The 23,031-nt window shown below is 38.2% G+C and overlaps 1 protein-coding gene across 2 annotated transcripts in view; it reads left to right on the forward strand.

The window, feature by feature from the left end:
• Nucleotides 1-23,031, forward strand: part of NR5A2 (nuclear receptor subfamily 5 group A member 2) — an 87,220-nt gene that overhangs the window by 52,299 nt on the left and 11,890 nt on the right. For both annotated transcript variants that reach the window (XM_063165545.1, XM_063165546.1), the window contains one exon: nt 7,586-7,733. In XM_063165545.1, coding sequence (XP_063021615.1) covers nt 7,586-7,733 — 148 coding nt within the window. The remainder of the gene's footprint in view (nt 1-7,585; nt 7,734-23,031) is intronic.

The following is a 23,031-nucleotide window of genomic DNA, read 5'->3' on the forward strand; positions in this document are numbered from 1 at the left end:
CTTTTCAGTTCCCACAGAAGAAACAGGGAAAAACCATGCCACCATTTCATAAAAATTAGTTGATTAAGGTGTGGAAAGCACTCTGACACTTCTGATGAAAAGTGCTGTAGATGTTTTTATTTCTGCTACCAACAAAGCACTATGAGCAAAATTACAGTCAATCATCTGGCTTTCAAAGATAATAACTTTAAACTGAGGACCTGAGCTAGACTGCCAACTTTATTACCTGAGAGATCAAGCTTATTGTCACAAGTTAGCAAATTTAGGACCTGAGAAGCCTCACTCCTCGCTTTCCTTAATATATCCCTCCATAAAAGCTACTCATAAACACTGCCCTTTTTAGAAATCACCATCAAGGTGGAAGCTGTAAGGGGGGAACTTAGCATCCCTTAATTAGAACATACCTGCTCTCTCCACTTAGAGTGCACAGCCTCTGTTCCTCAGACACAAAAGCCAAACTTTATCCAGGTCCCCAGGGCGGTACCACTGTCAGTGCTGCACTAGGTATCTAAAAGGGGATAGTAGTTAGAAGAACACTTGATAATTTTCAAACACACTGGCTCAAAACCCATTACTTTAGGGCACTCCTATCACATTTCCATATATCTGCATTTCCCTCAAGCCACTGACTTATGGGTTTTACTCAGTGTCAATCCACTGTTCCCACTTTGATGGGGAAAAAGTGCAGTCAGCAACAAACTAGTAAGCTCTGGCCCTTGTATAAAAAGAACTGTGTTTTATTTTATTTTGTTATTTATTTGGGGTTTCATAAATGAAACTCTTTTGTGTGTATGTGTTTCAAGAAAGCACTTTTTTCAGATCATTACAATTCCTCAGCAGTTCCTCAGAAACAAGTTCCTCCCTGTGCTGCACACTTCATTTTCTGCACTAAGTACTGCCCCTCAGCAGTAGCAATTACCATTTCAAAAGGAAATAAAGTAGCACAAATGCATTTTACAACTCTCAAAATTTCATAATAGAAAACAGCTAAGGAGTGATTTGCAATGTGGTGGTTAATTGTAAATCATTGCCAATATGCTCTCCACAAGCTGAGTTTTGTAGACTTGCCATGTGCCATGTAATTTTAACAGACCATTTCTTATTATAGAATTTTAATTCCTCCAACCTCAGCACTTTCCTCTTGTATCTTCTACAAGACCAATACACTGCCAGCTTCCAAGACCCAGCACATACAAGGTAGATGCTAAAGCTCTGCACAGAATATTGTTACTTGTGCATTTTCCTGCAACAGTTAATGCACAACATGTGAATTGTAGCTTCATCTGCTCCTTTTATTCATACCTTCACTCTACTGCCAAATATTCCCTCTGCAAAGCCTTTCCAATTAAAAAGGCCATCCAAAAATGTGCCTAAATCTCAGATTTTTTTTGAGATTGTTGAAACTACTGATTTAGTTGAAGTCACCACGCAAATGCATCTTTATACCTGGATTTCTATTCTAAAGCAAAGCACCAGAGAAAGAGCATGAGATCTTGATGGTGTTGTTGAGAAAGAGCACCCTTGCAGAAGTATCACTGAAATACAAAAGCACAAGAATGTTAAGAGGAGTGGCTGTAAAGGACATCCACAAGTCATAGGTATAGAAAGCTCAGGGATATCTAGTGGAAACCTTTTACTTCTAATGTTTTTGGAAATTAGCAAGTATATTTTTCTCATTCAATTTGTGTTATAGTCAGTGAGGCTTCACAGTTGTGGTGGGCACAAAAGAAGTATTGGCATTTGAGGGCCAAATCTGGAAGTCCTTACATCAGCAAATAAACACAGGATTTGATTCAAGGAGGATACAAATGAGGTCAAGCAATCATTATTTCACTATTCTGTATCGTATTAGTTTTTTTGCACAGTTCCTTACTCTAGTGGTTTCTGCCTAAAGGAAAGTAAGGTTGTGGTAGTTCTTAAAAGGGCCTTATGAAGATATGAAAATATTATGCTGGCTGCTCCTTGGGGATGAACTAAATGTGCTCAGTTAAACTGGGTAAAACACATCAAAATACAGTTATAACCATGAATTGCCCTGAATTCAGGTTTTTAAAATATTTGTTACATATTTTGAGCCTTTCATGTAGCTATGGGCATACCTATGAACAACCTGATCCTAATTCACATGTGCTTTGCTGTGTAGCCATGAAACCATCATAGCACTACATTTTTAAGTCTAAAATCCCTGTACCAGTAAAGTTTCATGGAGAGAGCACCTGACATGAATCCTTGAACACCAGTACTTTCATTTTCCACATGCTGACTGTGTTGTCTTCATGGGAAACATTTCTTCTGTAGTTCTTACGCATGGCTCCTGTGTGTAAGAAAGAAAACAAAAGTTATTTGCCTGGAGTCTGGCAGTATTTCTCCAAACCAGTCCCATGCTAGTGAACTAATCTGTCAACACAAACTCAGGAAAAATCCCTTAGCTGATTTTAAGCTTGCCCAGCAGGAAAAACAAAGTTGTTCAGAAACTCAGTTTGAAGAAAGCACCATGCGAGTCTGTCCCAACTGCCTGTTGGAATAGTGATAGTGATGGCATCCAAGGTGAGTACAGCCAGTCTTGACTTCCCATTGTGGGAAAGGATTTAAACAGTAGAGCAGAAATTTGGCTAAAATAAGAGGGTCTTAAGGTGGAATGAACTTATATGGTTCATACCTCCTGAAGAAGCAGTTTGAGTTAACACAGCCTTGTGAGATGTTACCCAGACATTCACAACATTTTTCCAGTGACTCTCTGTCTTCTGATCAGCTTTACTGAATATCAAACACAGCAGTGATTTTGTATAATCTCATCTCAATATTACAAAAACAACAGAAGTACATTATAGCACTTCGTAAAGAAATGGTTTCTATTGTACTATGCAGTACTTTGGAGTGTTACTATTTGCATATTATAGTTAATTATCAAGCACCATATCATCCTAGGGGAAAGGGCCACTGGCAACTTAATTCATTATCTTCTATTATTGTGTCTCACATTAAAATGACAAGCATCTTATGCTGCATAAGTCAACAAATTTTTAATTAATATATCCAAACCTGATAACCAGCAGATACAAGGATATCTGTGGGGTTTTTCCATTCTGAAACCTCCTCAAATTTTGTATGTAGGCACCTCTTCAAAGTGTTTTCCATGTTTATTTGCTTAGAAATGTAACAGAAGCACTGTTTTTAATAAAAGAATTATATTAAAAGCTCAAAATGAGTTTAATAACCACTGCAGTTTCCAGTGAAAGCTGTATCTCAGGAAACAGTGGAAAGGTTGCAATAGTAAATGAGCTTGTTTGCTCTATACTGAATGCATGCTTTTGAGATGAGGCTCATCCACCCACCGAGCATCCACTCGAGCAGGGTCAGGGCTCAGAGACCCAGGGCAGGTCAGTGATGGCCAGCCAGGCTTTCAGTGCTGTTTGAAGCCTAGGAGGGGGTGCTGGGGAGCAGCCCCCAGCAGCCAGAGGTGCTGGCCAGGGTTGCACCCCATAGAGCAGGAGGAGCACGATGCTCCCTATGCTGCACCCAGGCACTCACTGCCCCTGCCTTCAGACCCCTAGCTCACAGTAGTGTAATTTACTAAATCCAATATGAAATCAATCTGTTATTAATTTGGACTGCCTTAGTCTACTAGACTATACTGAACAGAGCTACAGCAGGGGCTTTATTCATTACTTGTGCAATTCCTGTCTGGATGAAAGGAATGGCATTCAGGGACAGTCAGCACCTGGCAACACCATCAACAAGTAAAATCACTCTAATCATATTCTGGAGACAATTTCAAGCTTGCTGAAGCATTGAAAGGGATGGTGCAGTTCCACACAATATTTACCCATGATACCACATTCATACTCTAGAATAATCAAACACTCCTTAATTTTAGAAGAAAAAGTGAACTTAATTCCACCATTAAGTGTTAGACTGTTTTGTGGGCATAGAGAAGGTGATACCAGAAGCTACCACCTGATTCCACCAGAAAAATTACTATCTGAGCCCAGTAATTTTTCTTCAAAAATCTTTTGAATTACCATGAAACACCATTTGCATTTGCAAAACAAAAAACAAACAAACAAACAGGTGTTCCCTTTATTTTTGGCCTTCAGCCACAGCATTTTTTTAGCCCAGGGTACAGGAGGAATTCACACTTCTGTTTGTGCAGCCATAACTTCAGCTCATTGTTGTACTTCCAAATTAGGCTATGTGGAAGCTCTGACAAAGCTGCTGTTTTCAAAAATGCCAAATAACATCCTCAACATCAAAAGCAATGTGAAAAGTAGTAGTATTGATTGGGATGCAAGAATATTTTAGTAATGGATTTGATTTTACTAAACGAAATCAATGCACGATATGAAGTAAAATGCACAATACAAAGTAAATGCTCTGACTTCATTATGCAATAAAGCATTTTGCACAAAATCCAAGCTGGTTTAATCTTTGTCTTTTAAAAATGCTTTTAATCACATTGGAAGGTACAAGAATTAATACAAATTTTCGTATCAATTTCTGCATAAAGGACCAAGCAAGCAGAACAGTGTAGTCTTTAATGTGACCACTTTTTCAGAATAGACATTAACTGAGGCTTTTTCATGCACAGTTGCTTTTGTATAAACTGATTGACACCTTTGGGGGTCGTCTTTCCACTGACTCATAATTTTGCTCACTCTTGAAAAAAGCCTTCTGCACACCTACTATTCTCTAGTTAAAGCTGAAAATTCAACTCATCATATTTACACAATTAAAAAAAAAATCCATTCTGCGTTGTTTTTAATTGCAAATCCTACTCAAGGGACCAATTCTCCTGCTTAGGAGGCAGCCCTGTGCCTTCTACTAGAGAACCAACTGCAGTCAATTATGGTAATGAAATGTCAATAAATATAAAAATTTAATACAGCCTGTTCCTGGTGAGTGGCAGATGAGGACTTGCCTCCCAGACAAATTTGCTGGTGCTGCAAATATTAAATGCACCTGAAAGAGGAGCAGGCTGCCTGAGAGCTCTCCAGTAGAGGGATGCTGGGAGATCCAGGCATCTACTGGGTTTTTCCATTATGGCATAATCGCTGCACTAAGGCCACTGATATTCTTGACATTCAGACATCTTAACTTCCTCTTATGAAGTGAGCAGCATATTTTCCCCACAAATTGGAAGCTCAGTAAGGGATTTGAAGCTTTTTTCCCCCACTCTTAACAATTACAAAAGAGATATTAAGTTATGAAATTTCATATTTATATTTGACCAGTTTCTCAATACAATGTAGTTGAACCAAGTCACTACATTAAACTGATTTTTAAGTAAAAATTTTTTGAGGTATTTTACTTAATATTTTCTTATTATTTATATAGGTATATATACATAAAGAAATATGCACAAATGCATCTATAGAAAGAGTGATAAATAAGAGATGAACTAGCAAGTAGTTTTTGAAAGATGGATAGGCTAGGGTTTCCAAAGATCAGATCGTAGTGCAGCCACAGATTTCTTTGGCCCTGAGTAAACAATTTATTGTCACTACTTCAAGTTTCCCCAGGTGTAAAAGAGAGCAACAACCTACCTCACAGGATTCTTCAGCCTAATCCGCTGATTTAATTGAAGCATGAACTCAACTCAAACTGCTCCAACACTGCAAAGTATTGTTATTCTTAACCTCCATTCAAGAAGTGTAACCTCATTTTCTTGTGCAGTTACCTTCAATCAGTTTATAGAGTGCAATAAGAGTATATAAATGAAATCTCTTATTAAAAGTCAATAACTTATTGATTATATTAAGGTCATTACCAGGAAAAGTTAATTTTAGTTTCTTTCAGTCTTCTTTCTATCGTTCCATTCTGCAATTTTGTCAGGCTAGGAGTATTCCAAGTTTTACTGCTGTTTATGCTTCAGCAAAATCAATTCAGCAGTTTTAAAATAAAATAATTTTTAAAAAAATTAAAAAATCAAAATACATGTTGCTTAACATGTTTTTTTTAAAAAACAGATTTTAAGGGATCAGAGCCTGGAAAAACAAAGTTTTGCAGTATTGGTTTGTTTCTTGTGGTGATACTGCTCCATTCTTTATTAACTAGTTTATTATGGGAAACCTTAGAGATGGGTTGAGAGCACCGATTCCATTAAACAAATGACTGACCCAAAGCAAGCACTTACCATTGTGCTTAGTTGTAATTTATGGCCAGACTTCACTTAGATGAAGTATGATTAGCAATTTCCCTGTTGTTCTGGAGGCTCCTACAAGAGAAAGGTGAAGGTAATACTAGAGCGTTTTGAAATTGTTCCACTGACCCGTTTAGGTCTCAGCCAGCTGGCCAGGAGTGGTTCTGTGGGGAGCAGCAGCACAGCAGCCCATGTCCATGGGACAGTGGCACTTGCAGGGGACGTGGAGCACTCTGATGAGAAGTGGGCTGAGCTCTGAAGCTGAAGCGGCTGCTCAGGTCACCCCAGTTCTGATACAGCAGTTACACCCTGCTCCACACCAACCATTGCCCTGTCCTGCAGCCAGCCCACCCCAGCCCCTCCCTTCTCCTTCCCATCACACCATTCCCAGAGGCTGTGCCCTTCCCCGCTGGTCACCATCCTGTGACAAGCAGGCACACCTTCAGAGTGGCAGGGGTAGGGCAGTCTCTGCATGGAAACATCCCCACAATGGGACTGGCATCAGCCAGAACAGTTTCAGCATGCTGGGCTTGGAGAGGTTGCCCAAGGTTCGAGGATCACCCGAGGTTGAGTCAGCAATGGCAGACCTTAAGCATCCTGTGCTTGTGAATTTTCCCTTTTCGAATAAATGTATTAACTCCAGGCCTCCATTGGATCTCTGCATACAATGAAAGCTCCCAGGCAGCTGAGCCTGCCCTGAGAACAAGGGACAGCATGACCAGGGCAGCAGAGGCCAGCACCACTTGTGTCCCCAGCCCAGGGGAAGGAGCTCTATGCACTGAGATCACTGCTGGGGACAGTGTGAGGGCAGCTGGGCTGTCACACACCTGCCACCCCTCCTTCCCCTGCAGGGCAGCACTTGCCAGAACAAGTGAGTTCCAGTCAATTCCAACAAATACAGGGATTTTGTGTAGCTGGGGAGAACAGCAACCACCCACACAATACCTGTTTCCTGTGGGAATACACCGACATTTCTGGGCCTGAATAGATGTTTCTGGCCAAGTTTGGACACAGGACTGTTTCCCATGAATATCATTGTGTCCCTCTGGAGCAATACAGCCAGGGTAGGCACAAAGCTCACTCCATCAGTTGTTCTCTGCAGGATCATACTATTACAATGAGAACAGGAGACACCAAGGGAACAAAACTGAGATGTGGACAGCTACCTGTGTCATAGGCAGGTATTTAAAGCTTCTAAAAAAGCTAATACAGGCAAACCAGTACTCACAGTGATATCATGTACCATTAAGATATATGGTTTAATGTTATTTGCAGTATATACCATTGGGTTAAAATTGGTTTATATATAAAATCATCTTGATTTGGTAACATCATTAAATTAAGAGTGATTTCTATGTCCAGGAGTATCCTGGTTGCATATTATTGCTTGAAACATCCTGAAGTGTGGGCAGGACAACCAGATAGGAATATAATTCTCTTTTACAGGTGGATTATTCTGTAATAGCATCCCAAGCTGGAGCCACCCTCAACAATCTTATGAGCCATGCACAAGAACTGGTAGCAAAGCTTCGTTCTCTGCAGTTTGACCTACGAGAATTTGTCTGTCTCAAATTCCTGGTGCTGTTTAGTTTAGGTAGGTACACTCTAATCTTCATACTTACTGTTTTTTCTAAAAAACATTGAAAATGTTTTGCTTTTCTTCAATTTTTCATGAAACACATGATTATGAAATATGTTTAATGAGGTTCACAGTAATCTGAGGATAATTTTTTAATTATCAGTTGCAGGGAAATTATGTATAAGGATTAAAAGTGTGTTTCCATGGAAATTACTCCTAAAACCTATGGAATTTTGTGGAGTATTATAAACCTTCTGTATTTTGGTATTTGAATACTGAATTTTCCAGAACAAGGATAAAATTCTATTAGACATCCTAGAGAACAATGGAAAATACAGATTGCCATGTTCTTCTATGATATTGAATACAGTTATGTAAAGCACATGGACTGGGGATATGGTTGAAATTTCCCTCTTATTCAAGGATGTCTGTGGTAAGTATAAACAATCTTCTTTGCATATGATGGCTGTCACACTGTAACCCATAAATCAGGAATGTATCTCATAGTTTTTTAAAAGTGAAAGAAACTCCTAAAGTGCAAATTAATGATAATAGCTTTAGGAGAGGTCTGGCTAGGAAATAACCTTTAAAGGGAAGATTGTTTTGTACTAGTGGAGAGGACAGAATGGGAAAGATACCTATGCAAGACAAATTAGTTAAACCAGTGCCCTCCAATAAATCAGTTGAGAAAAATCACTGGTGCCAAGAATAAAAAAGATCTTAGGGAGATGGATTCCTATTGACTTCATGGGAAGAGATTTTTCTGCCTGTCCTCTGTCTCAGGTTTGCACTTTGTTGTAAAGCTGGTGTGAATGAACTTTGCCCAAGTGAGTGGCTTTTTTCCTGGCAGAGAGTTGAAAGGAGAAACTTAAAAACATAAATAAGGTCAGGCCCAGCCATTCCTCCATAGCAAAACCTCCTGTTTTACTGAAAAGGTGTTTTTGTCTACAAAGAGAGTAAGTGAGCCAAGGACACAATGAAAGATATCAGCAGTGATGACATTTAATAATGCCTTCCTTTCATTTTTCAGTTTTTAAAAAATTCTGTAAATGAATCAAATTCTAAAAATAAATTATTGTGATACAATTGCAAGTAGACTAAAAGAGGGACTTTTGATCACACTGTAGATCTCAATTACAGTCTTAAATATGTCCCTCCTAGGTGTTACAGAATTTGAACCTGCTTGAAAAAAATTTAGATAAAGTTCCCTTTAAATGTAGGGAAGATAAAAGATCAGTTCCTTCAGAGGTACAGGGGACAGATCATGCAGAAGATAGAAAATATTTTACAGATTATAATGAAATTAGAATGATGCTAACAGGAATGGATCATTCTGAGGTATGTGCATTTTGAATCCTAGGAAGAGATGATGGATTTCCTGGGTAACTATTAACATTTTGTACTCAGGGCTTCATTGCTTGAATATCTTAGATTCAGAGAAGCAAAAGCAAACCATCTGTTGCAGAAATTATGTTTCATGAATTAATATGATGGATAACAAGAATTCATATTTCCTAATTCCTCATAAGTAGGTTTTTCAATCATTATACAGTGGCCCAAATAAAGCCTGTAGCTTTCTTCTTATAAAATATTTAGAGAATTCATGTCAGTTCAGAAACATTTTAAATTAGCTGAATAAATGAAGTGCATTTGGAAAATTCTCACATTCAGGAGTGTTTTTATTTAATGATTTTCATCAGCTGTTCTGGTACTTTTTACTGATTTAGGAATCATTCTCACACCTCTAGCTCTTCTATTTCTGCCAGGTACTGTGCTCCACTTCTGAAGCACTTGGGCAGGAATAACCTGCAAATTTGTACCAAGCCAGGTTAGCCAGTTTTTCTCTCATTTCTGCTACTATAAAAGAAGCTAATTTTGCTGCTAATAGGAACCTTGTATTCACATTACTTGCATGTAAAAGTCATGTAGCTAAGACAGGTCTTAGTTACACCTTTGAAATCCACTAGTTCATTATTTAGCATACTGCAAATTCCATTTGCTAATAGTCACAGCTAAATGTTACTCTGCAAAGAGTAAAATGTAAAGGTTTTATCACTCGACCCACAGGACAAAGGCAAATACTTAACGAGAATGATGACAGGATTGAAATGAAAAACACAGATACCTTTTCCAGCTTAGCACTTAAGTTTCTGCCCAAAAGAACAAATGAATCATGTAGCTGAAATTAAAAAGACACCTCACAGCCTAAGAGCAAGTCAGGTTTAGAAGACATTGAAGAGTCTAACAATGCTGGTAGGCATTCAGCAGGGCTGTCAAAAGTACCTAAGCATCAAATTCTACATAAATAACTGGGAGCAATTATTTTACCTAAGTATCTGGGTACATTTAGCACATATCTACATCTCTTAGGCATCTCTACAGAAAACTGGTCCTAATGCCAATAATGTATCACTTAATAAAAAAAAAATTTCAAAAACCTGAGCTGTTGAAAATCTGGCCCTGTAATGTTTAATGGAATAAAAAGTGCTTCAAGACATAGCCTTTTTACATTTCTGAGAATGTTCATAGGAGTGTTAACCAAACCAATGAAACCTTTTACTGTTGTTCTTTAGGCCAGTGCTTGATTGGAAAATAAATGTTTGCTATAAAGCCTCTCAAAGGCAATATGAAGTCAATAATCCACAGAATTAATTTATTGAGAAGAAGTTGTTTCATTTTTTATAACTGTACAGACATGAGACTGCCTTATAAAGCTGTTTGTTATTCGTGGCTGTACCATCCTGTCTGTCTATCCAAAAGACAGCTATCTCCTTTAGGGCAAAGAATTTGGTTCTGCCTTTTTTCTTAACAGTTCAGAAGTGATTATCTTAGCATACTAACAGTAAAGCCATGTTCAAAACCCAAAGTACTTAGAATAATTTTTCAAAATAGAATTAAACTATATCAGTTTTGCTTGCAAGATTTTAAAGAGGTAATTGTTCATTATCTACTCATAAGGATTTGCAATGGGTTTATACAGGAAAATCCTTCTGATTTTTAGCAGCATTAAAGACACTGCTGAGGCTTAGCCAGATGCATATGATTTGTAGCAGTTGTGGCTGGCAGCACACAACTCCTCCTGCAGTCACAGCCCCACCTCACTGCGTGAGACCCCAAGCACAGGAGCTCCGGTCCTTCCTCCAGGGCCACCTGCTCTGGCTGGGACCCTCTGAGCAATACTGCCAGCTACAGAATGGTACAGTTCACTCAGCAATTATTCAATATGCCAGAATAGTTTGGTAAATAGTCTCTTAAGTGTGATGTCTCTTTAGTTTAGTGCTATAGAATAGTTAAATATGAAGAACTACATAATTTTTAAATTCCCTCTCTCAGCTGTAAAAAGCAAATGTCTTTACAGGTAGCTAGTTCTTACCTCTGTGTACATAAAAGTCTTTGATAGCAGTTCCCCATGCCAGCACTTCTTTGAATGATGTTGACACTATATTTGCAAACTACAAAGAAAGTCTGTTTTCTGGGGCATCATCTCTGTGATTTCACATATATTCTCCCCTTAATTCCACCTTGGGTAGTGAAGTAATCAATATGTTAAACCACAATTTAACTCAGGTATGTCCGCCAATTGTTTTTGCAGCCTAAAGATAGGTGGATAAAAAGAAAAAAAAAAAAAAGAAAAAAAAAAAAAAAAAAAAAAAAAAAACAAAAAAACCCCAGCAGCTCAAGAGATATACAAGTATGGATTTCTTGACTTCTTAGTTGCATTGGACAGGTTTCCTCCAAAGAAGAAGAACCAACATGGATACGATAATGCAGCAACTGTAGTCACACCATTGATAGGAAGTTAGTGGCCAGGAAGAAATTACTAAAATCAGAAAAAATAAGGAAATCTTTGACTGACTTGAGTGTTAAATCTACTTTTAACACTATCTGATGAGGTCATGTCCAACACATGGAATGCAAACAGCTGAGAAAGATGCTGATCACACAGTTCTGTTTATCAGATTTACTACCAAATACAATAAACATTTCTAGCTTTCTGAAAGTTGGCTAAACTGAGGATAATGTGAATTGTTTATCCTAATCCCGAGTAAAAATACACCTAATTTTCCTATAGCATATAACCAGTACAGCCCACTGTACACATTATCAATAAGTAGACGACAAACTAAGTACGAATTATTTGTCTTTAATAACTGCTGGCTTGAATCAAGACACATTATGGATAACAAAAGCAAATGTGTCAGTTTATCAAGCTCTTTGAATTTTCATTACCAATTTGACATTAGTTGGGAAATGCCTTTCTTTCCTTGTTATAAATCAGAATTAGAAATAAAACAAATTTTAAAAAGCATACAAATCACCCCACATGAGCTGTTGAATTGCCTAATTCTGGGGCTGAAATAGATTCATATGTTCCACTGGAAGATGCAATTTTGACCTTATTAAAGCCAAGAGAATTTCACTCTTTTTTTACTGGAGTCGAAATTTGCTTCCTATCACAAAAAAATATTCAAAAGAAATTTTCATCAATTAAATTTGTCAAATTACTAAATTTAAATGATGCTTGAAGAACCAAATTAGTACCTTAAATGGAATGTTTTCCATCATCTTCATTCTACCGTCCAGTAGCTTTATGGATTAGTCATTTAACCTAAAATTGTTTTCTCTTTAGCAAAACTTCCCATTTGTCCTGCTAGTTTTTATTATGTGAACTCAGCAAGGATGATTTTTCAAACTCTCATCAGAGCAGTTTGTAAAGTGAAATGTCAGTAAGAAAAAGTCAGACATATTTTGACCCATGTCTAGGCACCTGTTGGTTGTAGAGCTCAATGCTGGACTAGGCAGCAGCTGACTGGTACTGCTCCCTTGTCACTGTCAGGACACAGACAAATGTACTTCATTTGAGAAATGAAGGCTTTATCAATGGACAAATTGCAGAGCCACTATTGATCTTACATCCCACTTAACATGAGACAAGAGGGTCCAGTACAAATGATAAACATTTAATTGTGGTGGACATCAAACAATGGGCTCTTGCTTAAGCAACAGAAAAAAACCTAGCAAAAAAGAACTCAGTTTTTTAACAAACCACACTCTTACTTAGTCAGAAAATTCAGCAGAAGTTCATCTAGATCTGCAACACTCTGTTCTCGTTTCTGTTTAAATGAGACGAATATTAGCAAGTTAAGAGGAATATTAGAAAAGGACTCTTTCCTTGCTTTTAGTCTCTGTAAAGTGTCAGAGCTGAGATGGGAGGAGGTATTTGAAGTCCTAGGCCCCAACATTTGCACATATGGAAAATAAATGTGCCTGTTAAGATGCTAATGCAGATGAAAAAGGCTGAAATGAAGCATATTCAAGGCAGACTCTACCCCCGGCACTCACAAGTCTAGAGGGTGTTCCCTTCGAACACACACTTGGGGAGCAGCAGCACAAAGCCTGCCTGTGCTCCATTCCACCTGGTGCAGCAACTCACATCAATGCAGTTACACAGCAATCTGCAACTGAAAAAAATAACTGTTGCACTTTTTAATGTACTTTATGTAACATCATTTTTCTAGTCATTGTTCTATTAGATTTACAGACCAGCAGAATCTCTGCCTCAGGGAGCTTCCAGTCTAAATACACAGAAAAGATTAAAAAAATACAGCAGCAAACTAAGATGAAACATGAGGTTGTCAATACTTTTACTTTCATAACTCTTGCTGAAGGTTTAATATCATACTTATGCAGACAGAAAAATAAGAGGATAAGCATCAGCTGGAGGTAATATAACAGGGAATATGGACTAAATTTTTCTACTAATTACAATAGTTAAGAACACACAAACAAATATAATAGGAGGATGAAATGAAGGAATTAGTGAAGCAGGGGTTTTATCAAACCAAAAGGAAAACAGGAAAGAAGACCAAAAAATTAGATAAGAACCAATTAATGCAGAATTATAAATAACTAAGTGTGCTACAGATATAAAGATACAACCTGGTAAATTTTGCATTTAGATATTGATTGAATTAAAGATGAAGTAGGTGTTGTGAATTTGAAGTGGGAAGCATTACATGACAGTCTTCCTTGGCAAGCCAGTACAAGTCACTAATGGAGAGCTTATCCAGGCATGGACTTGTCATTACAGATGACTTCTCTCTCACAGGGACAAACAGTAGGGTTTAATGCCTTCTCCAAAGCGGTCACTCTCGCTCTTTTTACTTTGGGAGTTTGTAAATACACAACTATTTTTAGTTAAATAGTTAGGTCTTGTTAGACCTCCATAGGTCTTGTTATATATACTCGTGTTTAGTTGGGCTGTAATAACGAGGCGGTTTTATTTTAACCATTGGAAGTTTTCTTAGATTCACCCATTCTGCTACCCAAACAGAATGCCTGGTAAATACCAAGAAACCAGCAGTTGAGGGGGTCTGGAGAGCACTCTGGCACAGCTTTCAGGCTTCCCCACATTACATCTGCATTTAGAAAAATACTTACTGCATACCTGTCTGATTCAGGCTGTCTCAACCCTCATGTCCACCCAGAGTATGTACTGGTGGCTAATACTGGCAGAGAAACACTTCCTAAACTTTATGGAATCATTTGGAATTCAGGAAGGACCGATTAGTATTCCAGAGTTGCAACTGCTCAATATTTATACCAGAGAGACTTGGCAGAAGCAAATAAAGGTACATAAAGCTGATGCTTGTCTTAATTAAGTGCAGTATAATAGGTGTTGGGGGTATTTTTCTTAGTGAAGAAAGCAGTTTAGAAATGACCAGATATAACTCATTCTGAACTTCAGAGTTTAAAGCTAATCAATATGTATTTATAACAAGGGAAGAACTAAACATAATTTATTATTAGCTGACAACTAACTAATAGATAAAATCAAGTTTTATTTAAGTACCTTTTTCCACATACCAATTTCTGACAAAAAAATTGCTCCCTTGGATTCTGATTGGGTTTTTTGCATCATTTCAAATAGACTTTTTAAAATTATTCTCTTACATGCACTTCCTGGGAGTGAACCCAAAAAAATGGAGAACGAGACATCTTGCTAGGATGATCCTTTCACTGTGGCAAACTTACCAACAGGAACACTTCCTAATTTTATGATGAGGAATCCTTAATGGCAGGTGACATTTTTAAATGCTCCTTTAAAGTACACAGTCTCCATATGTGCTGATGAACAGGTGTTGACTGGCACACAATGCAGGGATCACAGGCACAGTCCCAGCACACGCAGCCCAGGCTTCCCTCAGATGTCACTACAAAAAGTTTTGAAAGAGAATGAAGAAGGTGAATAAATAGATCTGGCCTATTAAGCCTGAGAGGCAGAAAAGAGAAAGTGGAAAAGGACTTGGTCTGGAAAGGTGGTGGGTGGGAAATGGAGGTGGCATTCCAGGCAAGTCCAGGGCAGGAGGTGACCTTGTGACACTGAATGACTGATGACAGGTAAGGCAGGAACAGCCACAAGGCCTTCAAAGTGAATGTGGCAGGGAAAGGAAAGTTGCCAAGACAGGGAAGCAATGAGATAGGAAGGGTGCCTTGGCAGCACTGTTTGCCACAGCCAAAGGATGAAATGCTGGCGCACTGAGATGTGATCTGCTGAAGCAACGTGTGTCTGTTAAAAAATTAATCAGCTAAACAATGTCCCCTGTGCACATCCCATGGAAATCAGTGAGAATACATTTGAAGGATTAGCTCTGTAATATCAGTTTGGGATAAATTGCATTAGGAATACACAAATTTCAAGGTGAGGATCACTGTCTTTTGGAAGATATCATCTCTGGATATAGGAAAGCTCTGCTTCTTTAAATCTGAAGTCAAGATGATGCTTCTCTAAATTATTATGACAGAGCTCAGTCAAAAGTTACAGACTTGATGCTCAACCATTGCAGTGAGCAGAAGATTGAAAGAGGTAATAATGATGATTATAGGGGTCCCTAAATAGTCAAGCAGTTGAAATTTATCATGCCTTCTAATTTCAGGTTTTACAAATATTTCTGCATTTGAAAAATTCAAATTTGGTAGCTTTTAATGTGAACAGTTGCCAGCAATCTTACATGGTCCCTCCCTGCTGTGTGCTCCACACTGCCTTGGAAACCAGGGATCTGTTTCTTGCTAGAGACGATGAGGGCCAGCAGAACAGTTAAACAGCCAGCCTGCTCCTGAACATTTAACTCTTCTCTGCATCTCAGGCAAAGCAGCCAGGCTACTCCACTCTGGCACTAGAAGAGCTATTCCACTTTTCTACTTTAACCCACTGGGAAAGTAAAGCAAATGAATATGGACAAAACCTCATTTCAGAATAATCTCATGAGGGATGTTCTCCTTTCATGGATACAGCATTGCTCAACAGAGAAATCAACCCTTTTGTCTTTAATTCTGCTCCTCACTCCATTACTTTGAAGTCTCTAAAATAATATCTCAACTATGCAATCTGGTAAACAAAAGCAATAGTTATCTATCTTTGTAAACAGTGGTGAAATCCAGAGTATTAAAGATACTTGGTAGAGTAGATGCAGACTGGAACAATACAGTTTGAAATCTCTACAGATTTTATAACAAACAACATTTTAAAATTAATCTGATTTAAAATATCTTGATGAAATTTTGAGAAAATTGGATCCTTTCCTTTAGAAATCACTTAGCATGAAAGTAGTTCCTTACTGCATTTTCAGGGTCTAAAACTTTGACAATTCATCTTTTGAGGGCCTATTTTAGAAGTGTATTTAGTACATGTAAGAAAAAGTGTTGTGAGGTTTGGGGTTTTTTTCGGGTTTTTTTTTCCCTGGCTTTTATTTCTTTATGGAAAAAGCCAAAAAGAATGACATATTCATTTCTCTTACCTGTCAAAACCCATAGCAAAGCCAAACAATTAAAAATCAGTCCCTAAATTTCTTTAAGATGTTAAATGATATATAGAGTGATGACTTTGACAAACAATGTTTTGCTCCTAAGAACATTATTTCAGTGAGCTGGCAGGTTTTAGTCCATCCTCCTATGCAGGTTGCACACAAGTGCAGGCAGTATGAAAGAAATTAGGACAGTATCTATCTTCCAGCTGCCTGTCTTAATGAAATCTACAATCAATGGTTTTGAAAAAAAAAAGCATGTAATATAAAAGGAATAAAATACAAATTCTGGAGTTATGAGGAACAATTCAAAATTAAACCAATATTTTTTAATAAATAAAATTTTAATCATTCATCTCAGCCCTGCATGTAGGAGTAGTGAATGATAAAATTCTTCCAGGAATCCCAGAGAAAGCCTTCTGTTTCATGGCTGATTGAGCTTTTTGAATAAACTGCACTAAATTATAGAGGAAAGTTAATAATTGCTGTTGATTTGTTCCTGATTTTATTTCATTAAATGCAATGAATGCTGCAAATTCATACCTCATGTAACTGTTGAGTACAATGGCATTATTTGAGGCATGAATTTGATTCAATCTGTTCATTACTTGGTTATGTTGTCTGCTTGTCTGACAGCTGCAAGCCATGGAAAAAAGATTAACCATCTTCCGCAAGTACTTTTTCTTTTCATGTCCTTTTTTTCTAAAATGCATATTTAACAAGGTTTTGAAATAACAATAGGATTAGATGCTTGAGAGAAAATTAGGTCATATATTTGTTAGATACAAATCTTGCAAGTAATTAGAAACATGGGTATCAAGCAATATTTGTATTCTGTATGGTTGCCTTTGTGTGGAGACAGTGGGGATTTCAGAATAGCCCAATCAGTGTGCTCTGCACTTTTTCCCCATTACATTTATAGAATAATAGTAAGGATGGCTTTTAAACACCTCCTCTAAGGAAGAAGATTACCTGCATGTAACCCACATTTATAGGTGTCTCTACTTTTGGAATACTTTTACACTTCCTTACCATTTTTAGATATTTAAGTTGCAAGTTTAGATGTACTATATAGGTAACAAAGGAAATACAGTATTTACATAGAATCTTTTCAGCTGCTGTTGGCAGAAATCCTTAACATCAGTGACTACTTTTCTTAGTCAAGCAATTAGCATAACATGGGAATAAATGGTTATATATTAAAATACAGATAAGTGAATGAATATCCTAAATCTTGGAGCCAGTAATACTACCCCATAGTCTTAATTTGAACATAAGCTTAAATGTTTCACTGAGTGAGTTAACTTTGCAGTAGTAACAGACAACAAACAAATTCTGGTTTTAAATACTTTTAAAACCAGAATACATAGACTGAAAACTGCCTCGTGTATTTATAGTTTAAAAAATACATTGCAGAGGCTCTTACCTGAGTTTATACATGGGTAATGTTGGCCATTTACTGGAGAGGCACTGTAGACTATAGCAAATTTCCCTCTTTGTCCTGCCCCTTTGCTGCTTGTGCAAGATTGAGCACTGAATGAGAAACAAAAGCAAAGTCTATGTCTGAGGGAATTAAAATAGAGAGGTGAAATACTCTAAAGAAGCAAGGGAATTAAAATAGAGAGGGGAAATGCTGTGTAAAGCAACAATGAAAAGAAATCACAGGTGAGAAAAAGGTTCTGCAAGAGGGATGGAAGAAGAGTGGAAGAGAAGAGGATATCTGGGCAGATCAGGAACCAGGAGTGATTGATGAAAACAAGGGACAGCAGCGATGCGGACCAGAGGAACAGAGAGAGACTGAAGGGCTTGAGATAGGAGTCATGAAAATGGGGGGAAAAGGCCAGGAAGGAAGGAGAAACCACAGAACTGTGATCAAAGCCAAGTCAGAGGTGGAAAGGGAGGAAACAGAAGCTAACAGGAATGAAACAATGAAGGAAAATTGAGAAACAAACTTTATGGCCCAGCCTTGAACACAGCTGGAATGTTGAATTGGGAGACAGAAGGGGACTGTGCAGAAACACTTTCACAAGCTTGTGGCTTGGAGTCTGTCCCAGATGATTTCTGCTGGCAGGAAAGGGGTGGGGAATGAAAACTGCAATTCCTCAGGTTCAGGCAATGCTGCTATCAAGACTGGATGAACCTTTCAGAGCAGGAGCTCCTAGTATTGCCCTGGTCCTGTGCAGAGCCATTTAGCATGGGACAAACTGAAAGAGTAAACCTCAAAACAGTCCATGTGGCATGAAAAAATTTAATTTACACATCATTCTAAGAGCAGTTTAAGAGGCTTCTTTATAGGTTTATTCAAAAATTATTAAGGAAAATCCTACATTTAATATCATCTTCAGTACTGGGAGGGTTTGATGAGTATTATAAACATATTACACAACATCTCTGCTTGCCAGGTGAAGGAAAGTCTCATCTCAGCAAAGAGAAAGATTTCAACAACAGAGTGGGGAAGGAGATTACAACAGCATCTTTCCTCCCCAAGGCCAAAAATTATAACAGAGATCAGCAAACTGCTTGGGACAAGATAGACAACACTGTCCAGTCTTTCACCAGGGAAAAACCTACAGCCTAAGCAGGACAGGTGTCCTTAAAGGCTGGTTGAGGCAGGTTGGATGGGTGGCAGCTTGAGAAAGTTCTTTCCTCTGGTCTAGGACCATCCAATTTGGGACACATTTGTCTTTAGAGAATGGAGTCACCAGCAAAGGTGAAAAGGGCAGGTATCAAACTCACATGCCCTAAAAAAGTGCTGGAAAACAATACTGCACAATGAAAATATCTTCCAGAGAGGAACGTTGTGAGAGGTGACTGTGGGAGCAGTGTCATCCAGACTGCACACTGTGCTCCAGCTGGCCACTTCTTACAGGTGGCACTTCCTCACGTTCTGTTTTGAGACAGGAAAAAAGAGCCTCACAATTAATTAAAACCATAGATGAAGCTACAGAGATGAGCCAGGGAGTAAAGAGGGAACAAAGCAATTAAGAACTTTCCTGTTAAAAATTCACTAGGCACACTGTAAAATTCAGAGATTGTTATGCCCCTCAAAAGTGCAGCAGAGAGAAGCAGACACTTAAAAGAGCTTTCATTACTTACGTGCCTTTGGCTCCCTGTCAGGATACTGTGGAACTGGAAATAGCTACAGTAAACGTATTTTCTCTGCATTTGCCTTTCTTGACAAAACACCTCCAATATTTTGATCTCAAGAATAATCAGCTCTTTTGCATTTCCTTTTCAACTAACTGCAGACTTTTGCAAGTTAAAAATTAATGACAACTTCTCTTCCTCTTTTATTTTTTAAACAAAACCCTTCTGTGCTCTTTTCTGAAAAAAAAAGTCTTTTTCCTACAACCTGTAACTATTAGTGTAAATGGCAGTCCCACCACTCTTTCTCTCTTCTTTGTGGCAACACACAAAATGAATTCCACCACAACCACCTGGTTTGGGGAAACCATAATTCTGGAAATGAAACATTGTGTTGTGTCCTTTACCACTATTATGGGCAGTCAGTCTGTGAGAACATATTGGACGATTATAGGTTAGTCTTTTCAGACAAAGCCATGGGTTTCAAGTTAGCGGTAACCATCTATCAATTCTTGAGATTATGCCATGATTTACTGTCACAGCATCATGTATTCTCTGATTTTCTGCCTCCTGTGAAACATTGTGCTTTCCTTTTCTATTGATGTATCAACTATAATAGTTACAAGCAGCTACAGAAAAATCAATAGCGAACTTTCATTACTGTGCACATAAAGAGTACCATGCTGTGAGAGCACCTACTTCTTAAATTGTCACCAGCAGTAAGGTGCACTGCGGATTCTGTTATTTTCGTCTAAATGAAGAATGTCTGAATTGAAAACAACAAATATCTAAGATTTTTGACACCACTGGATTCTATGTCAAGTTTTCCAGTACATGATTTTTTTTCCTGAGGTGTCAGGCTTGATCTGTACTTTCTGTACTCTTATCTGCGCATTTTTTAATATAACTGACAGATGAAATTAATACCAAAATAAATTGCCAGGCTGTGCTTAACTTGGTTGGACAGAAGCAGTAAGAATTGTGTTAATCTTTGTTGAACTAGTCTGTCTTATTAGTCAAAGCAAGCTGACTGGTGAACAGACCAATAATCTCTGTGTTAAACACGAATAGCATAGAGTTGAAAGAGGCAACACAGTGTTACCACACACTCAGAGGTGCTCCTAGGAAGAGCACTGAGTTGCTTTTCAACACAAGGTTTTCAAAAAAATAGGGTGATTTTTGGTTTAAAAATACTTGCCCGCCTCTGGGAACAAATTAACTTCCAATTTGCAAATGTAAACGAAGAGAGGCAAGAATAGTAAGCATGTGAGTGGACTGCTTGAAGGAGCCCAAGCCATTCAACGTTTCAGGTCATTTCCCCAGAAACTGGGCAGGAGCCCCTGCAGGGCAGGTGGGCAGCTCAGCTGCAGGAGTTAGTGGTAACTTTGGCATTGTGAGACTATGGTGATTTACAGCTGTAAATGCAGTGGTTGATGCTCAGTACCTTAGATTTGAAAGCCTGTGGATTTCCATAAAACTAAAGCATGAGGATGCACATGTGTATGCACATCAATTGTATCCTGCCAAATGCTTATCTCACTGTCTGCCGTAGCTCCAAGGCTACAGGAAAGCACATTTTCTTGGCTAGTGTGGATCTGGAGCCCCATAATTCATGCTCCTCCTGTTAAGCCTGTGACTGTGTTGTCCAAGGAAACATCTCATCCATATCTGACCAAAATATTTCAGTCTGAGCTGAGCAGTGAGCACAAATCTGCAGTTTTCCTGCTGCTGTTTCTTACTGAGTGATTGAAATGTTAAAAATGTGCTGAGGCAGTCCCTCACTGAGAGTGTCCAGTCCTTTCTGACCAGGACTTCCAGTCAAGAAATCAGAGGCAGCTGAAAAGTAAAACTCTCCCTTAAGAGCTGCATGTTTGAAATGCAGGTGTAAGAGTATTTCCTCTATTCCTCACTTCCCTACCCTGTTTGATTGATGAGTAACCATGCTGCCAGAGGGACTTTCAAGTGGGCTTTTCTTTTCATATCTGTATGTTTAAAAGTTTAAGGAATAAGGATGAAGAGCACATCTAAATCTTTGCAAAAATAATCACCACACATTGGGTGCCTCTCCAGTGTTTCCTACAGGCAGCACTGACACTTGCAGTGTAGTTGGAGGTGTCCCTATTTGGGCTTCTGTCGTCCCATTTGCCAAACCATTTCCACAACTAAGCTCAGACATCTGGGACAGTAAAAAGTGAAATGTGCAACTCCCTCTCAGATCAAATGTCAGAAGCAATGTGTTCTGAAATAGTGCAGCAGAAAATTCTCTCTGCTGGTAGGGTTCATTGTCCAAAAGGCAATACTGGCAGTACTCCTTTGCACATTTAAGCGAATTCATGGATGGGCTGCTGCAGTCAGGTGTGACAGTGATCTGGTGACTGGTATATTCCTGTACATACATGACATTACCAAACTTGTTGGTTCTTTTCATCTAAGCCAGTGGGGTTTTTTGTCAGCGCTAATTTGATAGGGGATTGAAACAGCACCAGCTTCAGTGTACCATCAATGTCTTGTGAGCTGTCTGCAGCTACATTTACATAGAAAATAACTGTAACTGCCTAAAAGAGAGTCCACTTCTCAATAATAGCAGAATTCAAGTGTTTGGATAACAGGCATCGTGTATTTGTTTCTACTGTAGTGCTTTCAGTACTGAGCAAATAAATAAAAGCATTTAATTTTATCTCAGCACAATTATAAAAGAAAATAGTTCTGTTACTGATTTCCACTTCCTGTATCTTACACAGGCAGAGGTGATTATCTTTTTCATGTTCTTTCTAAACTAGAATCAGCTTCCACTGATGCAACTTGGTTCAGTGAAAAAAACCTCAAACTGTTAGTGCAAATATTGGCACACAGAACTAGTAAAACCATGTCTTGAAAAGTCTCAGAAAAGGGTAAAAAGAGGTTTTTGAAATCGATGACTAAAAGACAATTAGTTCTCACACTAAGCCTTGTCTGAAAATAGTACAAGAGGCTTAAAACTCTGAATTATTGGTCAATTATGTTGACAGAAAATCATAGCAGAGTGCTGTACCTCTTAGATCGGCACATCACTAAAACACCTTTGCTTAATTCTCCTTCTCTCAATGAGAATATATTATTATAATTTTTGCTCCTGTGGGAATTTAGATTTAACAAAAGAATAAAGCCAAACAATATTCACCCAGTAATCAAAATCTGGTATGAAGTTCAACCATTATCTGGAAATCACTATAATGATATAATCCAAACTGGCTGGTCTAATATTTTTTAACCAAGTTGAAAAAGTTTGAAATATAATAATTAAATGCAAATACAGTTCTGATCCCAAAGACCAGAAGAATGCCTTTAAGCTAGTATTTATAACAAGAGCTATTCGACTGAGCTCTCTTGTAAATTTTATCATACCTGAGGCAGTTTTCCTCAGTCGATTAGCTGGAAAGCTGAAT

The sequence above is a fragment of the Melospiza melodia genome, chromosome 11 (assembly GCF_035770615.1).
Source record: "Melospiza melodia melodia isolate bMelMel2 chromosome 11, bMelMel2.pri, whole genome shotgun sequence".
Lineage (NCBI taxonomy): Eukaryota > Metazoa > Chordata > Aves > Passeriformes > Passerellidae > Melospiza > Melospiza melodia.